This window comes from Hyperoodon ampullatus, assembly GCF_949752795.1.
Source record: "Hyperoodon ampullatus genome assembly, chromosome: 7".
Lineage (NCBI taxonomy): Eukaryota > Metazoa > Chordata > Mammalia > Artiodactyla > Ziphiidae > Hyperoodon > Hyperoodon ampullatus.
The window spans coordinates 11202416-11220616 of NC_136920.1; the positions used below are offsets into that span (position 1 = coordinate 11202416).

General features: G+C 54.1%; 1 protein-coding gene and 1 pseudogene across 3 annotated transcripts in view; one reads left to right on the forward strand and one right to left on the reverse strand.

Moving 5' to 3' along the window:
- The window catches only part of LOC307055493 (large ribosomal subunit protein mL40-like), a 29720-nt pseudogene extending 25204 nt beyond the window's left edge, over positions 1-4516 (reverse strand). The window contains exon 1 of the transcript in view: positions 4505-4516. The product of the transcript in view is annotated as a large ribosomal subunit protein mL40-like (transcript). The remainder of the gene's footprint in view (positions 1-4504) is intronic.
- Positions 4517-12259: 7743 nt separating this feature from the next.
- Positions 12260-17614, forward strand: ZFTA (zinc finger translocation associated; the record flags this gene model as incomplete). Of its 2 annotated transcripts, XM_079707298.1 has the most annotated exons (5): positions 12260-12398; positions 14548-15045; positions 15587-15973; positions 16437-16988; positions 17151-17614. In XM_079707298.1, 5 exons carry the CDS (start codon positions 12260-12262, stop codon positions 17612-17614), a joined length of 2040 nt encoding a protein of 679 aa, XP_079563424.1. The 2 variants fall into 2 exon arrangements, with proteins under 2 accessions (XP_079563424.1, XP_079563425.1); XM_079707299.1 differs by lacking the exons at positions 15587-15973; positions 16437-16988.
- Positions 17615-18201: the final 587 nt, after the last annotated feature.

Genomic DNA, 18201 nt, shown 5'->3' on the forward strand with positions numbered 1-18201 from the left:
TTTGTTGGGGCGCACAGGCTTCTCTCTAGTTGTGGCATGTGGGTTTTCTAGTTGTGGCGCATGGGCTTAGCTGCCCCGCGGCATGTGGGATCTTAGTTCCCTGACCAGGGATCAAACCTGTGTCCCCTGCATTAGAAGGCGTATTCTTTACCAATGGACCATCAGGGAAGTCCCAGGGCACTGTGCTCTTGCTGCATTTAGTGTTCCATTGTCCCTTCATAATACCTCAGAAACTCAACGTTGGCCACTCCCTTGAATTTATACTATGGAGCAAAAAGAAGTTTGTCAGCAGATGTTAACACCTCTGGATGGGCATCATTTGGATGGTCCCTACTTCCTTGGCTTGGAGTTAGTATAAACAAACATATGTTTAGAAACTTTTTCTTAACTCTGGCAACCATAGCTGAGTCTACTGCTAAGGCCTTGGCTGCACAACAAAAGTACCTAGGCTCTCTAGCTAAGGTGGTTTTAGATAGTAAAATTGCTTTAGATTATTTGTTGGTTGAACAAGGGGTCTGTGCCATAGCTAACACCTCCTGCTGTACCTGAATTAGCACCTCTGGTGTTGTAAAAACTCAAATACAAGAAATTAACAAACAAGCTACTTGGCTAAAACAGATTGGTACCACATCAGGTACATTCTTTGATTTACTTGATACCAACTGTTTTGGTTTATGGGGGCCCTGCCTGGCTAAGGAGTGTACTTCAGTCTTTTGGTATTATCCCCCAGGAGTCATCATTGCAGTCTCCCTGGTGGGCTGTGTTGCCTCAAAGATCTCAAATGCATGTTTGCAGCCATCAGCAGCAAATCAGATGGTCTCACTGTGCTTGGAGAAACAGAAACAAGATGTACAATGGGATAAACAGCAAAAGCAATTCTTCTATGGATCTGACATCATAACCTGATAAGAGCAATTTAACTCTCATAGTGACTGAGAATGGGGCTAATACTAAACTTTTGTTCATCCTCCAGATGATCAAAAGGGAGAATTGTTAAATTAAACAAAGAGACCATTAGACTGAGGTGGCTCTAGTGCCTCCGCACCTACGTAAGCAAACCAAAATGTTAACCTGTAAATACCTCGAGGTTATGAAAGCAAAACCTAACAACCAATCATTAACAGCCAAATAGCGTTGAAGCTATAGTCAATCAGTAATTTCCTTACTTTGCTTCCACATTTTCTCTATAAAAGATTTTCCTCAGCTCCCATCTGCGGAGTGCTAACCACTTCCCATTTGATGATGACCAATTTGGATGGATTCTTTTTTTTTTTTTTTTTTGCGGTACGCGGGCCTCTCACTGTTGTGGCCTCTCCCGTTGCGGAGCACAGGCTCCGGACGCGCAGGCTCAGCGGCCATGGCTCACGGGCCCAGCTGCTCCGCGGCATGTGGGATCTTCCCGGACCGGGGCACGAACCCGTATTCCCTGCATCGGCAGGCGGACTCTCAACTACCGTGCCACCAGGGAAGCCCTGGATGGATTCTTTCTCAAATAAATTCCTAAAATTTTAATGTGCCTCAGTATCTTTTTTTTTTAAATTTTTATTCATTCATTTATTTATTTTTGGCTGCATTGGGTCTTCGTTGCCGCGTGTGGGCTTTCTCTAGTCACGGCGAGCGAGGGCTACTCTTCGTTGCTGTGCGGGGGCTTCTCTTGTTGCAGAGCACGGGCTCTAGGTGTGTGGCTTCAGTAGTTGTGGCACGTGGGCTCAGTAGTTGTGATTCGTGGGCTCTAGAGTGCAGGCTCAGTAGTTGTGGCGCATGGGCTTAGCTGCTCCACAGCATGTGGGTTCTTACCGGACCAGGGCTCAAACCCGTGTCCCCTGCACTGGCAGGCAGATTCTTAACCGCTGCGCCACGAGGGAAGTCCGCCTCAATACCTTTTAACAACAGGCTCTGAAAGTTCGGTCAGCAGGGGAGAGACACTCAGGAGTTAGAATATAAAGGCATTTGTGTGATTGGACATGGAATGTTGGGGACCATTCACATTCCCCAACATTATAAAACCGATAGGACCCCCCAAAGGATGTAAATGTCCCAATAGTTCAGGCAGCAGCTTCTATTATCCCTGCACTGCTGCCAGCTTTGCACACTGGGCAAGTCCTTGATTATAGAGAACATGACATTTCAGGGCTGCTGTTTCATAGAACTTCCTGAAGGCCACATACAAGAAATAGTAATTGTGTATATATTGCGTGAATAAGTGGGAAGATAATCAAAAAAGTGCTTGTCTTTCCCTAAGAATTGGGCAAATATAACCTAATGAAATACAATGACTGTTTTTAGTGAACAGTTAAGGGGAAGAAAGAAGACAGAGAAACAGGAAGGAGGAGACATGTCCAAGGGGCAGTGGGCACCAAGTGGCCAACGGGGCAGAGGTGTCCACCCACCTGAAAGCCCCAGCAGCCTCCAAGCTGCTCCATCACCCCGCAACTCTTCCTCTTTTTCTCATGATAGTATTTTATTGAATAACTTAAATCCTTCTGCATCTTACTTTCATCACTTTAATACACATAGCTCTACCTCATTCTTTTTTACTGCCATATAGTATTTATAGCATGAACATTCTCTGGCTTATTCAGCTCTTTTCCTACTGAAGGACAGTTAGGTAATTCCTGGATTGTCATTACCTGACATGCAAGGAACACCCTTTATCCATATCTTCTTGTACATGTACGTTTCTCCAGTGTAGAATCGCTGGATCAGAGGGTATGTGCATTTTGCAAATAAACTTTTTAAAATTTTGGAATAAACTTAGATTTATAGAAAAGTTGCAAAGAGTACTGAGAGCTCCCATATTTCCCTCATCCAGTTTCCTCTAACGTTATCATCTTACATTATCACGGTACATTTGTCAAGACTAAGAAACCAACTTTTGCATATTACTGTGAACTAAACTCTAGACTTTATTTGGATTTCATTAGTTGTATTAGTCTTCTCAGGCTGCTATAATAGAATATCACAGACTGGGTGACTTAAACAACATAAATTTATTTTCTCACAGTTCTGAAGGCTCGAAGTTCAAGATCAAGGTGCCAACAGGGTTGTCTTATGAGGCCTCTCTCTTTGGCTTGCAGATGGTCACCTTCTCCCTGTGTCCTCACATGGCTTTTCTTCTGTGCATACCTGCATGGAGAGAGAGAGAGAGGTCTTTGGTGTCTCCTCCTCTTAGAAGGACACTAGTGTTATGGAATTAGGACCCCGTCCTTATGATCTCATTTAACCTAATTACCACTCTAAAGGCCGTCTCCAAATACAGTCACATTGGGGGTTAAGTCTTCAACATATGAATTTAGGAGGGGACACAATTCAGTCCATAACACTAGCTTTTCCACTAATGTCCTTTATCTGTTTCAGGATCCAATCCAGGATACCACATTGCCTTTAGGAGTCTGTGCATTTTTAGATTTCAATAGATTTGGTTAAATTGCTTTCCGAAGTGGCCCTAGTGGGGCTTCCCTGGTGGCACAGTGGTTAAGAATCCGCTTGCCAGTGCAGGTGACGTGGGTTCGAGCCCTGGTCCGGGAAGATCCCACATGCCGCGGAGCAACTAAGCCGGTGCACCACAGCTACTGAGCCTGCCCTCTAGAGCATGCGAGCCACAACTATTGACCCGCGTGCCACAACTGAAGCCCGCACGCCTAGAGCCTGTGCTCTGCAACAGAGTAGCCCCCGCTTGCCACAACTAGAGAAATCCCACACCCGCGCGCAGCAGTGAAGACCCAGTGCAGCCATAAATAAATAAATAAATAAATAAATTTAAAAAACAAAAACAAATTGGCCCTAGTAGTTGACACATTCTCAGCTGTGTGTCCCCCTTTCCTCATGCCCTCCCCATTCCTGATAGTTTCAAACTTTAAAATCTTTGCCAATCAATTGGGTGACTAACAATATCTTGCTGTTTAATCAGCACTTTCCTGAATACAAGTAAAGTTGAGCTACTTTGCTGGCCACCTGTCGTTCCTGGACTGTGAACTGCCTATTTTTAGCCTTTGACCTTTTTTTTTTTTTTTTAAGTGTATGATGAGTTTTTCTTTTTTTTTTTCCTTTTTTTTTTTTTTTTTTTTGCGGTATGTGGGCCTCTCACTGTTGTGGCCTCTCCCGTTGCGGAGCACAGGCGCCGGACACGCAGGCTTAACGGCCATGGCTCATGGGCCAAGCCGCTCCGCGGCATGTGGGATCCTTCCAGACCGGGGCACGAACCCGTGTCCCCGGCATCGGCAGGCGGACTCTGAACCACTGCGCCACCAGGGAAGCCCGATGAGTTTTTCTTATTGAATTATAAGACCCTGTAACTTTGTGAGGGGAAGGGCTATGTCTTATAGTCACTGCTGGCTCATAGTAGGAGCTTTTTGTTGCAAGAATCAGAGATTAATTTAAGGAAATGAAAAAGGGGATGTATCCCAGGGGACCCAGGTATGCGTGTAATGAGGCCTCTTCAGGGCTTGGAAGCAGGAAGGGCAGGCAGCACCTTTTCCCCTTTCCACAGTCTGGGTCTCCTCACTCTGTTCCGCATAGTGCGAGAGGCCTGGTCCTGATCGATGCAGCTTCAGCCACCCACCCTCAGACATCATCTAGCTGTCTGTGAAATCCCGAAAAGTGTCAGGAGAGAGGATCTGATTGGCTTTGCATGGATCAGGGTGACACTTCCACTGGACAGTCACCTCTAGGCCCTTAAGCTGGAATGTATGGAGGAAAGATGGCTGCTGGGGGCTCCCACTCTGGGTGGGGAGGGGTGAGCTGGGCAGAGAGCCAGAGGACAGCCAGCTCCTGCAGGATTGTGACGGATAGAATAGGAGAGATGACCCCCCAAATGTGCCTTGCCCCTGTATTACTAGTGTTTTGTTAGTAGCTGGAATGACAATATATTCTCAACATGAGTGACTAGACATCTTGTTTCTGCCATTCAGCATCCCTTCTTTTGTTAACTTCATATGGTTTTTCCTTATACCATCCACCCTTCTCAGTCCACATGCTGACTCCTCCCGGAAAGGGCATCTGACCCCAGGTACAGGGAGGTGGCACATCCCATGTGTTTGGTCACAGTGATGGGTTGAGGGATAAACATGTGATTAAGCATGTGATCCAATTCAGGCCAATGAGAGTTAGACCTGGGATTTTGTTCACGTTGCTGGAGAAAGGAAGATGTTTCTTTTCTGAGGGCCTTGAAATGGCGAAGTAACAGGTCTGGAACTGCTAGGGGCCATCATTTGAAAGACTTGTCCGAAAGGGAACCAGGGAAGCAGGGTAAAAACAAAGAGAGAGGGACTTCTCTGGTGGTCCAGTGGTTAAGACTCTGTGCTCCCAATGCAGGGGGCCCAGGTTCAATCCCTGGTCAGGGAACTAGATTCCACATGCCACAACTAAGAACTCGCATGCCGCAATGAAGATCCTGCATGCTGCAACTAAGACCCGGTGCAGCCAAATAAATAAATAAATGTTTAAAAAAAAATAAAAAAATAAAAACAAAGAGAGGGAGAGACAGAGAGACACTAAGATCATGGTGACTCTACTGAGCCTTGGGTCAAGTCACGTCTGAAGACAGCTCTTCTGTAGTTTTCAGTCCCATGAACAAATACACCCTCTCCCCACCTTAAAAAAAATACTGAACCAATTTAAGTTGTGTTTTCCATCATTTACCAATAAAAGTGTGCTGACTCATACTGAGACAGGATTAATGAAACATTAAGTAACCACTGGAATGTTCTGTGTTGGATGACAGGTTATAGAAAAGGGACAAAGAAATCCCACATGTCTGATGTTTGTTTTTTATAAAGAAGCATTTTATAAAGCAAATATTTATTTATTTTTGGCTGCGTCGGGTCTTAGTTGCGGCACATGGGATCTTTCATTGTGGTGAGGGGGGCTCTTCACTGTAACGCGCAGGCTTCTCTCTAGTCGTGGCACGTGGGCTCAGTAGTTGTGGCGGGCTTAGTTGCCCTGCGGCATGTGGGATCTTAGTTCCCTGACCAGGGATCGAACCTGCATCCCCTGTATTGGAAGGCAGATTCTTAGCCACTGGACCACCAGGGAAGTTTCCCACATGTCTGGTTTTGACACATTTAAAGAGGGACAGGGATGAAGGCCTTGCTGGTCAGTTACTTCTTTTTTTTTTTTTTTTTTTTTTTAGTTTTTGGCTGCGTCCGGTCTTCGTTGCTGCACGTGGACTTTCTTCAGTTGCGGCGAGCAGGGGCTACTCCTTGTGGCAGCGTGTGGGCTTCCCATTGCTGTGGCTTCTCTTTGTTGCGGGGCACAGGCTCTAGGCACGTGGGCTGCCGTACTTGTGGCTCGCGGTCTCTAGAGCTCAGGCTCAGTAGTTATGGTGCACGGGCTTAGTTGCTCTGCGGCATGTGGGATCTTCCCCGACCCGGGCTTGAACCCGTGTCCCCTGCCTTGGCAGGCGGATTCTTAACCACTGTGCCACCAGAGAAGTCCCTCAGTTACTTCTTGTTCCCTGTTTCTGCTCAGGGCCGGGTCAGGGAGTTGGACCATTATGAGACTTGTCTCTCCTTAGTGGGGTGAAGTAGAGGGAAGGCTAACATCCTCAAATGTTTATAAGCCAGATCAGGAGGGTAGGACACTGAGACCATCTTGAAGACATCCCCACAATGAGGAGCTGGGGACCCAGCAGCAGGCCAGCATCTGAGGCTGGTTCTGAGGACCTTCTGAGGCATCTATGGTTTTCTGCACTAGTGGTAACTCAAGCCACTTGAGCCATGGTCCTTAGAGTTATTCTTCCTTCGGCACCAACAGGTAAGAACACGAATGCTATCCTGTATTTTCTGAGTGATCACGTCACCCCAATAAATAATTATACAGCCTGGGCATTAAGAATGTTTCACTGGGGGTGGGGGGAGTGGGAGGTACAAACTATTGGGTGTAAGACAGGCTCAAGGATGTATTGTATAACACAGGGAACATAGCCAATATTTTGTAATAACTATACATGGAAAGTAACCTTTAAACACTGTATAAAAATAAGAAATTTTTAAACTTAAAAACAAACAAATAAAAGAATGTTTCGTTGGACCAGCTCCTCCAGAATCAGAATCAGAAATCAGAATGTGAGACCTAGGGTTTTCATCTGTGAGTCAACCTCAGTGGTGAGATCTGTAACAAACATTCAATAAACAAGAGTTGAAAGAAAGAATGAATGAATAAATGAATGTGTTTGAGAATAAACTGTGTAGTGTGGGTAAGTGCAAGAAACTTTGAAAGTTCCAGAATGATAGGTATGGAGTAATTCTACTTAGTTAAAGCTTAAAAACATGTAAGTCATTGATTTATACTGTTTATGAATACGTGGGCAGTGAAAGTACTGCAACTTGTATGGGAGGGACAAGCACCAGCTTCAGGAAGGGTGAACTTGGGCAGGGAGGAAGGAGGTGGAGCAGGAAGGCTTGCCTCGGAGCTTCAACTGTCTCTGTGATATTTTCTTTCTTAAAAAATGCTATGTAGCAGATACATCAAAATGTTTACAGTTGTTAAAGCTGGGAGGTATGAGAATATGTACATAGGTACTTATATATTTTTTTCTGTATGTTTGAAATATTTTATAATTTAAAAAAGTGTTTTTAAGTGTCAGGGCTTTAGAGACCGGGAGGCTGGAGTTTAAGTCTTCTTTTCACCAATTACTAGCTGTGTTTTGGACAAGTTACTTCCTTTCTCACCTGTGACCCTCCCTCTTGGGATATGTCACATCCTCTTCACCTGCAATGAACACTCGACTAAGCAACATTGGGAAACAGCTTTTGCCAGTTTTCTCTTCTCTAAAAACAGAGACATCATTGGCTGTTTTATTTGCAAATTTGAGTGCCTGGGGTTGAAATTCCTTCCCCCCTCTCCCCTCAACACGCACATATAAAGTCTGCAGTTTACCTTACACCTGGAGATAATCTTTAGGCTTGAAATTCCTTTGGAGTTTTACAAGGGATGATTTAATGTACAGTCTACGTGGAAAGTCCCTTTGACATTCATAGGCTGTATGACCCATTGACTTTTGTTCTTTGAAAGGGTTTAGGTCTGCCCTCTAGAGAACACTGAAAACCCACTTTTCTGAACCCGTTTTATAGTTCTGAGACATTTCGAAAAGTAGAATCTAGAATTTGTGGCAAATTTGGGTCTAGTGAGGTGGATGTTATTTACGGCCTGAAAAACTTCCTTTAGGAACGCTCTTCACAGTACCCCCTTCTAGTCACTAGGGAGGCCCTTCCTTCAACGGGACTCCAGAGGAGCCACTGAGGCCCTGGAAAGACAGTCCGATTCTGCCCCGAGAGACTGTGGCTCTTGCAGGCTGGGACCAGCCACCCTAAGGAGCCTGCGGTGCTGCCGGCTGAGGACCACAGATGGTGGCCTAAGCATGTGTGTCAGAGAATGGAGGGGAAGTGGCCTGGTGCAAAAACGAGGAGTTCTGGCTTCCATACAGGCTCCAAGGTCTCCACCTGTGACCTCATTCTGTCTCCGCCCCCAAATCTGTCTTTCTTTTTCTATCCCTGCCCTTCCAGTGCAGACGCTGGGCGCTGGGCGTTAGCTAGGCTTTTCTCTTGCCATCACATTCCATCAGTCACCACGTCCTGTAGGTTCTACCCTCGTAATATAGCTCAATCTAGGACCACTGCTGGCACCTACAGGGCCTTTGTTAGAAATTAGTTAAAAGGGCCCTCTCTGGGGACTTCCCTGGTGGTCCAGTGGGTAAGACTCCACGCTCCCAATGCAGGGGGCTCGGGTTCCATCCCTGGTCGGGGAACTAGATCCCGCACGCATGCTGCAACTAAGAAGCCCACATGCCACAACTAAAGATCCCACATGCCGCCACGAAGGATCCTTCATGCCACAACGAAGATCCCGCGTGCCGCGACTAAGACCCAGCGCAGCCAAAATAAATAATACAATAAATAAATATTTTTTAAAATCACATTCATTTTAAAAAGGGTGGGGTGCTTCTCTGTGCTAGTGAAATAGGAAAAGATGCTCGCTCTAGGTGGAGGCAGCTTTCAGGTACACGCTTGGCTAACAAATAGCTTGTGGGTGAGAAGAGGTGCACCTTCCTTCTGGCACAGCTGGGGGCACAGGTGGCATTTCACACCCCCCTCCAGTGTCTCTGTGTGCAGTGAAGATGGCACCACAATGTGCTGGGACCCTGCTCAAATCTTTGGCTTCCTCTCCATCCACCCTGTAGCTGCTGCCTTACAGCCTTTCTGTGGCTGGCGTGGATGGCTCCAACTGTGTTCAGTCTTTCTCTCTCTTCTCGCCCTCCTCCCTTGTGTTCTCAGGGCTGCCTGCTGACTGCCCTGCACACTGGCTCCAGGCACTCCCCGGGCCTCTGGGACAAACATGGACTCTCAGCAAAGGCACCCGAGACTCTTGTCCCTGCTCTTTCCATTTCCTTTTCTGCCTCTCCCACCGGAAATCTTCCTTCACCCCAGAGCTTCCCTGCCTCTATTTCTCATCCTGGTAATACCTCCTGGCCTTTGAAGACTTGGCTCAAGCCATACCTTCCCTAAGAAGTCTTCCCCAGTTGGTTGGGTAGCCTCTCCCCTGGCACTTGTCACCCTGTATTGCAATCAAGGCTGGCTAGACATTGGGCCCCGGGAGCACAGTGCCTAGAGCCCTTGATAATCTTAGGGGCTCATGAAAATATTTTAACTTATTTAAAAATCAGAAGAAAAAAAGAACTTTAAGGGTCAAAGAAAATGTGTTATTTTTTCTCACATCAGAAAAAAAAATTGTAGGGCCCAAAAAAATCCATTAAATCATTTTTCTTTTCCTTTTTCCTTTTTCTTTCTTTTTTTTTTAGAGGAAGATGCCCATGGAGGCAAAAGTACCTAGGACCCATGAAAAGTCTTAATGTGACCCTGGCTGCCATTGTCCACCCAGCAGACTGAGAGTTCCTAGGAAGTGGGGAATGGGACCTCCCAGGGCTGTGCTATATAATCTTTAAACCTCTGTATCCCCAGCCCAGTGCTACATACTCAGGACTGGCTCAGTCAATGCTTTCTGAATAAGTGGATAAGTAAATGAATGAATGGACTTGAGTGAGACTCTTGACTCTGAGTCTCCGTTTCTTCATCTGCAAAGCAAAGCTTCATCTTTGTAGGGTGGCTGTGAGGATCAGATGATGAGTGGAAGATGCCTTGGACCTGTGGAGCTTGGAGCGGGTCCTGAATCTACGCAGGATGTGAGCAAGGAGAGGAGCCAGAGGTTGTTAAAAATGGCTCTAGGTGGTGTCGATACCTTTTTGTTGGTAACAAGCAAAATTATCCTATTTATACACAGAGAAAAAGAACCAGAAGGACATTTACCAAAAGTGTCTCAGTGGCCAGCTCTGAACATGGGTTGTCTTTGTAATTGTTTAAAAAACATACTTAGGAACATGTGAAGGCCAGGTCTGTGTCTTATTTTCCTTTTGTGTCCCTGGCCGGGCATAGGTGAAGGACATATGAATAAGGGAATCCCCCATCTCATGGTCCCATCTGGCACCACATCAGCACCAGGGCCCCTGGTGGGCACCCAAGTGGGTGGAGTGCAGCAAGGCCAGTAGTGGAGACAGCAGAGCTGTATGACGGAGACTCTGTTTACCCAGGGTGATGTCTCTCGCAGGCCCTCATGGGGACTGAGGAAGTGATGGGACAACATCTCCAATGGGACAGACACCTTTAGACACTTCAAAAACTTTAGTTCCTGGTCCCTCTTCACGAACACTTAGGAAGCAGGCTTCCTGTGTCCCAAGTAATTTAATATTTCCCATGGCTCCCCAAGGACTGGAATCGTTTCCTTTTTATAAGCTGTGGGTGCTAAGTCAGAAACAGTATCAGACTTGCGCATCTTGCTCACTGCTGTCTGCCCAGCGCCTGGGAGCATGCTGGCACACAATAGGTGTAGAGTGAGCAAATGAATGTGTCAAGAGTGACTTCTTTAACGGGTTGCTGGGCACCTCCCCGAAGAAGAGAATAAAACCCACCTCTAAATAATGAGACCCTGTATGGCCTCCCGCACCCTGTAATTTGGATCTCTAGGAATCGCCTTTGTTGTGGGTGACCAACCACAGGCACAGAAAGCACCTGCTTCTCCAGCCGGTCCTCGAGGAAGGACCCCAGGCTGCCGTGCCCCTAGCTGCTTCTCCAGGTTCCTTCTCTCCGCTTCTTGGGACCTGGGGCTTCCGAGGCATCCCGGGGCTCACAACCAGGGTCCGCCCCAGAGCTTCCCAGCCGTGGTGGCGCGGGTCCCCAGGTGCCCGACTCCCCGCCCGGGGACAGCGTTCTTCCCTTCCTCGTGCGGGGCAGAGGGTCCAGGACCGCGTCTAGGACCTCGTGTCGCACCCCCAGGCCTGCGGGGGCAGAAGCCTGAGTCACGGCGGCGCACGCCCTCCTCTCTCGGCTTCCATCCTGGGGCCACCTCCGCCCGGCAGCGTCGGGCCCCGGCGCAGCCCGCTCTCCGCGGTCTACTGCGCGCCCCCTCTCCTCGGCCTGAGTCTCCGCGGCCGCGGTCCCCGCCCCGGCCAGCTCCGGGGGAGCTTGGCCCGTCCGCCCTCCAATGCTGAAGCCCGAGCTCCCAGCGCTCCCGGGCGGCTCCCGCGGGAGGGGGCGCGGCCGCCCCCGCGGCTCCACCCTCTCTGCGGGGACGCGGCCATCTGGGGCCCCTGCCAGTCGTGTCCGCTCTGGGGCCCGCGCCTAGCTCGCGCGGGAGGAGGCAGTCCCTGGCAGGGACCGGGGCCTCCCCACCGGGCGACCCCCTTGCCAACGCCGGTGCGGGGAGCCGGGCGCTTAGATGCCCCGAGGGGGCAGTGGCTGCGAGCCGAGCTTGGGTGGAAGCGCGTCGCAACGGACGCGGCGCCCCTGGCCGCCTCGGTGACCCTTCAGGAGCCGGGACCCGAGCCCCGGAGGCGGCGGCGCGGGCCCGCGAGGACGGCGAGGTCCGTGCTCCTAACGTCCGCGGCAGGCGAAGGTTGCGGAGCCTTGGTCGGGCTGGTCGCCTCATGCCTCTCCCCCCAGCCCCCCGCGAGCTGGCAGGAGGAAATAGCGCGCGGCCCCTTTAAATTTACCCAGGAGCCCTTAAAGGAGCCCCAGGGGCCCCAGACAGGAATCCCCACCCCGGTCCAGCCCGCGCCGCCGAGCTAGCAGTCAGCCGTCCGTGCGGCCGGCCGCCCAGTGCATGCGCCCCGCGCTCCGGGGCCCCGCGCACCGAGCGCCGCGCGCGGGCCGCCGCCGGCCCCGCGGCCCCGCGCCCTGCCGCCCCGGGGCCCCGCTCCGCAGCGCAGCGCATGGAGCCTGGCGGGGACCACCGGAGCCGGAGCGGCGGCGGCAGGGGCGGCCCCGGGCCAGCAGCGGCCTCGGCACGGGGCCGACGGCTGCCGCCCGCCGGATCGAGCGGCGGCGCGGAGCCCGAGGAGGACGACGGCGGTAAGAGTTGGCTGGGGCCGGCGGCTCGGGCGGGGGCCCCGGCATGGGGGAGGGGAGGGCTGCGGCTCCGGGCTCCGGGCCCCTCTCCTCCGCCGAACAAAGGGGGGGACGCGGGCAGGGCGGCCGGGGGCGCCACCTGGCGGGCGCGGATGGCGACTGCAGGGCCAGCGGAGGAGCCCCCCGCCCAGCTCCCGGGGTTGGCCCGCGGGGCTCGGGCGGATCCCCTCCCCCTTAAAGGGCCCCGCGGCCCCCGCCTTGGAGGCCAAGCTGGAGGGGCCCCAGAGGGCCTGGCCAGGCGCCGCGGGGCTCGCGCTCTAGGCTCTTGGACTTGCGGCCCCCGCCCCTTTCTCTTTCAGACTCCCAGGTGGTCTCCCTTATCCGGCTGTCTCTTAAAAGTCTGCCCAGACCTTTGGTCCCTTTCCGGGCTTCCCACCAGAGGAACTGAGCTGGGACTCCGCTGCTTTAAGTTGGGCTGCCCTCTCCTCTGTGGCCTTGCCTAGAGAAAGGAACCCTTTTTCTTTTTCCCTACGTTCTCCCTGGGAAAGAGCACGGCTTGCGCCTCTTGGGGACCTACCAGTACCTTCCCCACGGCGGGCAGTTCTTAAAGGGATGGGCTCGCCCACAAAGGCATACACCCACTCCTGTCCGCGCGTTACCCCCTCCCTTCTTTTCAGAAATTTTGCCACAATTTGTCAGCTATGGGGGACCAGCCAGTCCTCTTCGTTTGCTCTCAGAAGAGACTGTTCTTCTTCATCCCTCTGCTTCAGGGTCAACGCCTTAAGACCCATGAAGCTACTGTCCAGGCTAGGGAGACTCAGCCCTAATCCCCGAGCTCCCCTCCCAGAAATTCCCCATCCCCTTTTGTTTTTAAAGAATCCCAGCTCCTCCCCTTTTTTCGGCTCTTAAAGCGCCAGTCCACCTTAGACTAACATCCAGCGCTGGAAGGATGCTCAGAGACCAGCTAGCTATCCAGTGCCTTTGCAGACAAAGACGCTTAGGCCCAGAGAGCGGACATGACCTGTCAGAGGTCACAGAGCAAGTTACCAGTGAAGCCAGGAGTCGAACCCAGGTTTCTGACTCTGAAACTAGTGTTTTCTTTTTCTTTGGATCTACTTACACCAAAACCAAACAAAAACAGTGATGACAGGAGCCCTCTCTGATCCTGCCTTTTGTTTCCCAGACCGGGGGATTCTCCACTGGGAGAATGACCACACCTGTCTATTCAGCCTACTTGTCCAGGGGACCCTTTTCTAAATAAAATAAGGTCCAAACTGTAGGGAAGGTGGGGGACTGCTCAGTGTCTCTATTTGGCAAAAGGGAACACCACTGGGTTGGTGGCCTCTCCACTGACTGCCCTCTGATTGCTGGGCAGTGGCCGGCTCCCGGCCAGAGCAAAAAATAAATCCCCAGAAAGACTTAATGGACTCCAGTGGGTGGTGGCCACTCCCTGCTGCAGAGTCTTCAGTAGCCACTCTGGTGGCCCTCCTGCCGTCATTCCCTTTCAGTCATCGGCTCTCCCAGACTCTAGGAAAGTCAGAGTCCTAAAAACTCCTTTCTCTGGAGGTGCTGACAGCTTTGTCATGGGGATCCCTCCTGTGGGTCTCTAAATTTGGGGAACTGACAATGCTTTGTGCCCTTTAAAATAGGATTCTCAGGAGGGTGTATTTGAGGCATTATTGGAAAGAGGGAGAAGATCATCTTTGGGTGGGGCCCTCCTGGCTGGGGCCTTGGGCAGTGGGTCCTGTGTGCAGCCCTGGATGCAGACAGATGCCCCCTTTGTTCTTCTCACCCTGCTGCGGCTGTAACCGCCAGGGCATGCTGCTCTCCTGGCTGTACCCCTACAGCTCTCATCCAAAAAGGGTGCCTTGCAGAGCCTGCTGCCTCCTTGGCCTTCACCTTATTTTTTAAAAAGTCAGAGCTGTGCCCTGCATTCTTTTGTTCTTGATCCTCTCTTAAAGGGGTCTTGCTCTTTGTAAAGGACCAATGTTTTGACGCCCTGCTCTACCACCTCCCTTTTATTGCTGTTGCCATCCCTTTCCTGCCCCTGAATGACCTCTCTCCCACCTCCCTTCTCTTGCAAAATCGAAGCCCTAGGTTCTTTCCCTGGAAATCGGAGATTGAAAAACTGTCTCCCTTTCCCCCTCTTCAGGGCAAGATCTTCAGCTGGAAGGGGGTGCCTTGGGGACCTGGGGGAGTGCCCCCCTGCCCTCCTCCAGGGCCAGGGGACCAGCATCCTCAGGCAGGAAATACTCAGACCACTGTGAGGCCCGGGCCTCGAGGCCTGGAAAGAGCCGCATCCCTGGCCGTGACCACCGGCGCTACTACCACGACCACTGGCGGCTGGAGTACCTAATGGACTTCAACCCTGCCCGTCACGGCATGGTGTGCATGGTGTGCGGCAGCTCCCTGGCCACTCTCAAGCTCAGCACCATCAAGCGACACATCCGCCAAAAGCACCCCTACTCCCTGCATTGGAGTCCCCGGGAGAAGGAAGTCATCAGCAACAGCTGGGATGCCCACTTGGGGCTGGGGGCCTGTGGAGAGGCTGAGGGCCTAGGGGCCCAGGGGGCTGAGGAGGAGGAGGAGGAGGAGGAGGAAGAGGAGGAGGAAGGGGCCGGCCTCCAGGCTTGCCCTCCCAAGGGCCCAGGTAATGTAGGACATGGGGAAGCAAGGGCCTGGGTGGTGGACGGGGCCAGGTGGGGACAGCCTGGGCTTCTTAGCCAACTAGCTGGTTTTCTGGAGCAAGTTATTGCTCCTTTTTGGGGTGAGGTCTGTTTATTGGACAATAGTGGGGGAGAGACAGTGGGGTTAGGGGGTCTCCAGCGTCCCTGACAGCTTTGACATTCTGTGGTTTTAGAAGGATCCAGGGAGTGGAGGCTGGGGAGAGAGGCTGGGGAAGGTCTGGGAGCAGAGGGCATTGGAAAGGTATGACTGACAGTGAAGTCTAGGGAAGGGGCTAGAATGTGGGTCTGGGGGAGGAGTCGGGTGGGCTGAGGGTTTGTGTTCAGGAGGATTAGGAGATGGAGGAGTGAAGACCTGAGGGGAGAGGAAGGGAAGGGTAAAGCTTAGGCAGAGGGCTCAGAGTCGGAGTGAGGGAGAGGCTTATGGATGGAGGACCTGGCTGTGGTGGCGGGGGCTCCCCCGGAGGGCCAGCATCTCAGTTCCTTCCCTTCCTCCAACCCTTTCAGGCAAAGCCCCAGCTGGTGGGGGCGGCCGGCGCCAGCGGCGAGGGGGCTCAGGGGCACCCCGGGCTCGGCGTCGGCGCCTGTCTGCCTCCCGGAGGGCTGGGGGCAGCAGGGGGCTGGGTGCCCGGCGCCTGGAGCGGAGGCTGAAGGAGTCCCTGCAGAACTGGTTCCGGGCAGAGTGTCTCATGGACTATGACCCGCGGGGGAACCGGCTGGTGTGCATGGCCTGTGGCCGGGCACTACCCAGCTTGCACCTGGATGACATCCGTGCCCACGTGCTGGAGGTGCACCCCAGCTCCCTGGGGCTCAGCGGCCCCCAGCGCAGCGCCCTGCTGCAAGCCTGGGGTGGCCAGCCCGAGGCACTGTCTGAGCTCACCCAGTCCCCACCAGGTGCGAGGCCCATCCCAGGGCCAGGACCCCTTCATATAAGGGCTGCAAAGTGAGGTCTGTGGCCAGAACCGGGAGGGACTCATCCCCCCCTACACACACACACACACACACACCCGGGAGGACTCATCCCCCCCCCTACACACACACACACACACACACCCCGGGAGGACTCATTCCCCCCCTACACACACACACACACACACACACACACACACACACGAGGACTCATTCCCCCCCCTACACACACACACACACACACACACACACACACACGAGGACTCATTCCCCCCCCTACACACACACACACTCCCGCTCCCTCTCTCTCTCTCTCTCTCTCTCTCTCTCTCTCTCTGGTTGGGCCCTCTAGCTTAGGGCTGGGGAGAGGAGCAAGGGACCCCTCTGTGTGGGTAAGGGCAACCCAGCCAGCAGGCTGAGCCCCTCTCCCTCACCCCTTCCCCAACAGACGATGACCTCGTCCCCCAGGACCTGACCAGAAAGAGCCGGGACTCGGCCCCCGCTGCTGGAGCCCCCTCCTCTCAGGATCTCAGCCCCCCAGACGTAAAGGAAGAGGCTGGCTGGGTCCCTGAGAGGCCCGGGCCGGCAGAGGAGGAGGAGCTGGAGGAGGGCGAGAGGGTGGGGATCCCGGGCCGGTCTCCGCGGGGCCGCGACCACCGCCGCCACTACCAGGAGCGCTGGCGGCTGGAGTACCTCATGGAGTTGGACGGCGGCCGGCGCGGCCTGGTGTGCATGGTGTGCGGGGGCGCGCTGGCCTCGCTCAAGATGAGCACCATCAAGCGGCACATCCGCCAGCGCCACCCGGGCTCCACGCGCCTCAGCGGGCCAGTCAGGGCCCTCATCGCCCAGGAGTGGAGCGAGAAGGCCGCCCACCTGCTGGCCTTGGGGCTGCCCTGCCCCGAGTCCCCCAGGGACCCTGCCACCCCCAGCACAGCCGCAGCCTCCGAGGAGGGGGGAGGGGAAGAGGAGGAGGAGCCAGAGGAGGAGGAGGAGTGGTGGGGTGAGCTGGCGGAGGGCCAGAGCAGGTGGAGAGGGAGAGGGGCCAGGGTAGAAGGGGGTGGGGAGAGTGGAAGGTCGAAGGGGAGAGGGGAGGGTGGGACAGGGCAAAGGTGGGGGGTTACGAAGCCCAGACGCTCCAGTGCGGTCCTTTGTTCCGCCCTAGGCGACGTCCCGCATTCCCCTGGAGAACCGTCGGAGCGGCCCGCCGAGGAAGAGGAGGACGATGAAGACGGCCCAGAACCCGGGGGACTCGCTTTCCCACCACTGCCGCCGCCGCCACCGCCGCCTCCCCCGCCGCCTCCCCCCCGCAGCCGAGAGCAGCGGCGGAACTACCAGCCGCGCTGGCGGGGCGAGTACCTGATGGACTACGACGGCAGCCGGCGCGGCCTGGTGTGCATGGTGTGCGGGGGCGCGCTGGCCACGCTCAAGGTCAGCACCATCAAACGGCACATTCTGCAGGTGCACCCCTTCTCCATGGACTTCACGCCCGAGGAGCGCCAGACCATCCTGGAGGCCTACGAGGAGGCGGCACTACGCTGCTACGGCCACGAGGGCTTTGGACCGCCCGCCCCGGCGCCGCGCGACGGCGGCGCGGACCTCAAGGCGGGCGCCGTGTGTCGGGCGTAGAGGACTCGCACTCGAGGGGCTGTGCCCGGCTGGCTGTCCGGCTGGGAGCCCCAGCTTCCCGCGGCCCTGGCTGCTGCCGCTGCCCCCCGCTGGCCGGGCCGGGCGGAGATTCGGGATTGGGTGGCGGTCTCCGGCTTGCGCTCGGTTCCAGAGAGTTCCCCAGGCTAGTCGGGGCGCCGCAGGAATCGCGCTCTCTTCTCGGACCCGGAGCCCAGGCCCTCGTCGCTCAGGGCCTCACGTTCCTGAGAAGCCACAGCGTTTGCACGGAGAGCTTCCGGGCCCCGGCCGCACCCGCGAGGCGATCCTGTGCCAGGCCGGGACGGGGGCACTGACAGTCAGTATTAGGGCCCCAAGTAGGTGGGGGAGGCAGAAAGGACGCACCGGCCCCTTTTCACGGCCGGGGCGTCGGCAGGCACGGCTCCCCGGTCGGGGCGGCTGCTGCCCAGTCGTTACTGGCTTGCTCGACCGCTCCGGGGCCTGGACTGCGGACGAGGGCCTTCCTCGGGAGGAGAGGCAACGGGGTTGGGGAGCCAGCCCGCGGTGAAGGCGCGTAGTACCGCGGGTGGTCGGGCGGGGCGGTTGCCCGG